Genomic DNA, 6,271 nt, shown 5'->3' with positions numbered 1-6,271 from the left:
TATGTTACCAATTTCTTTTACTTTGTTGAAAAGAAAGGTTTGTGCTAAGATTGTTACGACAACTGTAGGAAGCCACAGAAGCTGCAAAATCAGTCAGAGGTGTGTAGGTGGGACTAGGTCTCAGTGCCTAAAGCAAACAAGCCACCTCAGTCCTGAGATAAGCATCCTGACCGTTTAATGTTGGCTACTAGTCACTAGGCAACCTTGTGTCACATGTTGCTAACTTTGCAAAGGTATAAATAAACGTAGGTTTCTTTGTGCTGGTGCATGAGTCTTGCCCATAAGGCAGACTGGCAACCACCTAGCCCAGCTTTTGTCTTCTTGTCTATCCTTCTCATTCCTGCTGCCCTGTCTCCCTGGGTAGAACCATTCATAATAAGTTCAACGGATCCCTACAGACAATTAAATGCCCACATATTTACTCTGAGTAGCTAATTTAATGATAATAGTATGTAATGATTAACCATTGTTATTCTCCTATTATCTTATTTTGTTTTACTTTTTTGGTCTTTCCAATAAAATTTGAGAAAAAGAGAGACTATACACTTTTTTATACATACTTTTATGTCAATATGCTAGTAATTAGGATAACATTGTACTTTAAGAAATTCCAATACATAAGTGAAGAAAATTGCTAACATTTTTCATGGCCATTTTAGTTGGAAACATATTCTTAGGAGAAGCTCCAAAGTATTTTCCAGAAAACTAGCATAGCCTTGAGGAAGGAACTACAAAAACAAACACTGTGTTCTCATCTTACTTACTTTACTGAAGGCTGTAACAGTGCTCCATCCTTGGTCCATGTGTATGTGACCTCGCTGGGGGTAACAAGGTCACAGAGGATGTCAATGACCTCTGTCCTTTTTGTAATGTACACGGTGTTTCCAATCCTTAGATTGATTGTTTTATTGAATGAAACTGAAGGGGGTTGGCTTTGCCTCATGAGAACAGGTCCTTTGGGCTTAAATGTCAGCCAGCCTGGACCTTTCACACTTGTGCTCTGAGGTACACTCCCTGTCTGGCCTCTGAGTGGAGTGGAGGGTGGGGGCTCCTCCTGGACACCCCTCCACTGTGCGGGCGTGGGCTGCACCTTTGCCAGTGCCAACTCAACCACCAGCTGATAAATCACCTGCGAGGCGAGGTCTTCGCTCACCTCCCCCGCCTCCATGAGCTGGCTCATGCTTCTCATCAGCTCCTCAAACTGGACTGTTTCCATACTGTAAGCTCCCTGCTTGACAGCAGCTTCAAACTGCTTGTTTTTAAACTCCCAGGAGTTGGTGTTGCCTGCGGGATTGCTGCAATGGCCAAACAAAGCTCTTAAGAAAGACTGGTTAGTAATTTGACCATCAGGCAGGTGCAGCTCATTTTTGTTGCCCCACATCTGCCTCATTTTATGCCAAGTAGCTCCCAAGCTACTGGCCTCTGGGTGGTCAGGCCCGGGCTGCTCCTTCCCATGCTGTCTGAGGGCTGGATGTGCAATAAGCCGGTTGTCTGTGCCAATGAGCTTGAGGACAACTGTGTCCTGGGCGGAGCCTGCAATGCACCGGTACACACCAATGTCAGGGGCTGCAAGGTTGTGGATTTTCAATGAACCCGACTTGGTGATACTGAGTCGTTTGGAGTTCTGCAGACACTGACCATCCTTCTCCCACCGAATCAGAGCTCTCTGGAAGCGTCGCACGGGGCATTTAATGATCACAGAGGTGTTGGGCAGCAAGTAGGCTCTGCTACCGATGGTCAGGTTGATCCGCTTCTCCACCCTGGTCTGAATGTAGACTCTCTGCACACTGAGAATGTGAGGCCCTGGCTCAGCAACTTTTGTCTTTGCCTCTACTTTCACTTCTGCAAGAAAAAAATGAAAATAAGAAGATGGAAAGAAAGACTGAAAGATAAAAGCTTTGAGACAGCACTGTTCTAAGGCTGACATAAGCAGACAAATGCATCCTTTTCATTCTTGAAACAATTGGGTAGTAAAACACCAATAGCATTATTCACTCATACACTGGAGTAACAGTGTCCTATTGCTGTCACAGCTTCCTATTGCTTTAGCAGCAATGACTGCAAGAGCAAATGATTCCATAAAAATATGTAAATTATTTTATAAAAACTCTGGTGTGGGGAGCCTTGAGGTTACATGGCTTAATGAAACCCAAGGGATGGTTGCTTCTATGCATGAGAAATATTTGTTTTACACCAAGGTGGCCTTGTAAGAACTCAGCTGCTAGATATAGGTTTCCCTCAGCAGGATGTTTGTCTGCTCTGCTGGGTCTCCACCATGTTGGCGGGTGGCCCTTGGGAGCTAATCTAGCTTAGAGCCATGACTACCCCACATCTAAGGGAGGAAGTAAGGGTGTCATGTGAACGAATGTCTATGAAGAGTATGAAAAGAGGGGTGAAGTTGACTAACTGCAGACTATAACTCTAATATGTCATTCTACCTTACATGAGGGTCTGAGGAAGAAATGTCAAACTGTGAGCAGAAAAGAAAAGGTAGTACAGGCACTTGGAACCCAGCACGCCTAAGTTGATATCTTTGCTCTGCCACCCGGATAGTCAGTTAACCTCTCTGTGTTCAGTTTTCTTACCTCTATAGTGTGGATAATGCTAGTACTTTCATCAGAGGAAAAGGGAAATTTAATTAGATTATTTCCATGAAATGTTCAGCAGAGCAGTTAAGAGCTCAGCAAAATGAGCTCTCATGTACGATAACAGTGATGCTGGCTAGGTGACAATGGCAGGTACAGACAAGGGACAGCAGGGAATCAGAGATGGGGCGACCTTTACTTGTTCCTGGGCACAGACTCTGGTTAATAGGTTGGGCCCAAAGAGAATGCACCTTAGATCCTTTATCACAAGAGAAGCAGCTGTTTCCCTGATTCACTTGTGGGAGAGGGCGTCCTGTATTCTGAGACGATTCTGAAGTGGGGAGCACTTTGATATGTGCGCAGAGGTCTGGGTCATCTCTGAAGGCATATTTTGTTTCCCAGACAGATTAAAGGATGAGACCTAGAAGGCTTGGAGGCCAATCACCAGTGAGTGATAAGAGAATCTGAACTCACATTGTAGGTATTGCTAGATTTAGGAGGTCGTGAAAATGAGGCCTCATTATCCTGAAGAACCTCGCCTAGGTGTCCTTATGGTATAAGCACTGGCAGGATCAGGGTGGGAGAAAACAGTGAGTTCACATGGATGGCTTTCCTAGGCTCTTGGCACTAGACACAGTGTGTTTTCTGGTACCCTAGTTTTCAAGAATAAATCCTGGAGTATTCTAGGTGTCTCATGAACCCATTCCTCTCGGGCTGCCCACAGTGGTTTGGAGACTCAGGAAAGCAACATAGATAGACCCATAATTTCTTTGGGACAGAAAGTACTTGATGAAGGACAGGCATGATAAATCTATGTGCAAATTTCATAAAGATGAAATTGGTAGTTCAGTAAGTTATGTTACAAAGTCATGGTGACTAAACAGTGCAGCAGTGGCCTAAAGTAGACACGAGGATCAATGGAACAGAATAGAGAATACAGAAACAGCCCCAGGTACGTTCAGCTGTCTGATTTTTGAGAAAGGGACCAAAAATATTCACTGGAGAAAAGACAGCCTCTTTAACAAATGATGCTGGAAAAACTGGTTTACCTACATGCAAAAGATTGAACCTAGGCCTGTATCATGCACCATGTACTAAACTTAAATCAAAATAGATCAAAGATTTAAATGTCCAAACAGAAACCTCTAACCTGCTGAAAGATGGAGTAGGTGAAAGTCTTGAAGACATAGGGTTGGGCAAGAACTCTGGAGCACAATCCCAAATGAACAACAACAACAAAACAACATCAAGAATCAACAAATGAGGGGCCAGGGAGATAGCTCAGTAGAATAAATTACTGCCTGGCAAGTGCAAGGTCCTGAGTTCAATCCAGAAGAAAAAAAAAAGAAAAGAAAAGGAAGAATCAACAAATGAGATCACATCAGATTAAAAAGTTTCTTCACAATGGAGAGACCAACCAAGAATATAAAGAGACAACCAAGAGAATATGGAAAATGTTGCCAGTGAACTGAAAAACATAGCCCTCCTCAATGCAATAAAAAATGGTCAGCTAAGGGCTGGCCAAATAGCTCAGCAGATGAAAATAACTTCAAGCAGGTTCAGGGGCCAGGGGTTCAATCCCAGGGCCTGCCATGCCAGCCCTGCCCCTGGGGCACGCTGAGACCACAATTGAGACTGGGCATGGTGGTGTGCACCTGTAATCCCAGCTCTTGGGAGGCGTAAACAGGTGCATCACTATGAATTCAATCTAGTAGTGAGACCCTGAACACCCTGTAGACCCTTCCCTAAAATACAGAGGAAAAAACGTCAACTGAAATGAATAGGTACTTTTCAGGAGTACAAATGGCTAATAAATACCCCTAAAACTGTTCATTAGAGAAATATAAATTTAAACAACAATTACATTTCATCTTAGTCCATAAGAATGGCCATCACCAAAAACCAAAAGAATAACAAATGCTTGACAGACTGAGAAGGGAAATGAACCCTGCACATTTTTGGTAGAAATGTAAACTAGCAAAACCATAATGGAAATCAGTATGGAGAGGTCTCGAAAAAATAAAAGTAGAAATTATATTTGGCCTAGCTATCCCCTCCTCTAGGCATATTCCTTTTAAAAAAACTATTTATTTTTTTGGTACAGGATCTCACTATGCAGCTTGGACTTGTAGTGATCCTTCTGGCTCAGTCTCCCCAGAGCTGGGGTTACAGGCATGTGCTACCACATCTGGTTTTGGTGACCTACACAGTGCACCTGGGATTCCAGGGCCAGCATGGCTTGTGATACTGGGGATTGAAGCCAGGTCCTTGTGCTTGCCAGGAAGGTGCTTAGACTGCTGAGCTATCTCCACAGCCTTCTAGGCATATTCCTGAAAGAGTTAAAAACATATTACATTGAAACATGGTATCTTACATACTATTCTCATTGCTGAGACAAAAATACCAGACACCAGGTTAAAGGAGTTGGCTCCAAAGCAAGTCAACTTGGCAGAGAGACATCACAGAGGAAAAACAGTCTATGGCATGGCAAGCAGAAGGTAGGGAGCAGCAGCAGCAGCAGCAGCAGTGGTGGCAGCAGCGGCAGCAGCAGCAGCAGCAGCAGCAGCAGCAGCAGCAGCAGCAGCAGCAGCAAGAGCATCAGCAAGCCTGCCTTTCCTTTTTATCCCATCCAGGCTAAAAATCTTTGGGATGGTGACACCCACACCAGGATGAGGCTTCTGTTTTCAGTAAATCCATTCAGCCACACCCAGAACTAGGCAAATTCTCATTGATGGACTAACTTAGTATCACATACTCCTAATCCCAGTATCACATGCCCTAGATTCAGCCAGTTTCAAAAAGCCCCATCTATGAGTGCATGAGGCAGTGGAGAGACATCTAAATACAAGCCAGAACACAAGGATATCTGTGCTTACGGCAGTAAAATTCATAGTAGCTAAATCTTGGAAGTGGCCTATATGTCCATTGAAAGATGAACAAGGGGAGAACTTCCGGCAACCCTGCGCCGGCTGAACCTACTACGGGTCCCAGCCCAGGTGCAGCGTGGGTGAGACCATCTTCCACCCCTTTGGGACCCCCCCCACCCCTCCGCAGTACCTCTACCACCCTGCCCACCGAGTAGGAATTTCTGCTGTGTTCTGGGAACCTCCAGACCCATTCCTAGCCCAGGTCTGGTGAGTGTGTGGGAGAGCTTCCAGCTACCCTGCGCCGGTGGGACCAGTCCCAGCCCAGGCGCAGCATGGGTGAGACCTTCTTCCACCCCCTTGGGATGCCCCCCACCATTCAGCACTTCTCCCACCCCACCCGCCGAGTAGGAATTTCTGCTTCCTTCCGGGAACACCCAGACCCAGTCCTAGCTCAGACCCAGTGAGTGTGTGGGAGAGCTGCCTCTCCCCCCTACTCCACCGTGTCCCCTCCAGGCTCAGCTCAGGCCTGGCTTACATGCCTGGGGTGTAACCCTGCAGCTACAATCCCTGCAGAGAGTGTAGAGGATAAAGCCACCCAGCCACACCCAGAACTAGGCAAATTCTGTTCCAGGAGCAGAACATCTTGCCACAGGGGCACAACAGGTTCACCCTCAAGGGCAGCAGCAGGAAGGAGCTGAGTAGAGCAGCCAGACCCAAGCCAAGCACAGCTGGCTAAATCCAAACTTTGTAGATCTGCACCTGAACTTCACTATGTGCTAAGGATATAACTACAATGAAGATCTACAACAACGGTCAGAA

The 6,271-nt window shown here is 45.7% G+C and overlaps 1 protein-coding gene across 1 annotated transcript in view; it reads right to left on the bottom strand.

The window, feature by feature from the left end:
- Positions 1-6,271, bottom strand: part of Adamtsl3 (ADAMTS like 3) — a 497,024-nt gene that overhangs the window by 70,975 nt on the left and 419,778 nt on the right. The window contains exon 20 of the mRNA XM_023712415.1: positions 765-1,842. Within this exon, the coding sequence (XP_023568183.1) occupies positions 765-1,842 (1,078 nt within the window). The remainder of the gene's footprint in view (positions 1-764; positions 1,843-6,271) is intronic.

The sequence above is a fragment of the Octodon degus genome, unplaced genomic scaffold (assembly GCF_000260255.1).
Source record: "Octodon degus isolate 3935 unplaced genomic scaffold, OctDeg1.0 scaffold00002, whole genome shotgun sequence".
Classification (NCBI taxonomy): Eukaryota; Metazoa; Chordata; class Mammalia; order Rodentia; family Octodontidae; genus Octodon; species Octodon degus.
This window is presented reverse-complemented; position numbering and strand designations above follow the sequence as displayed.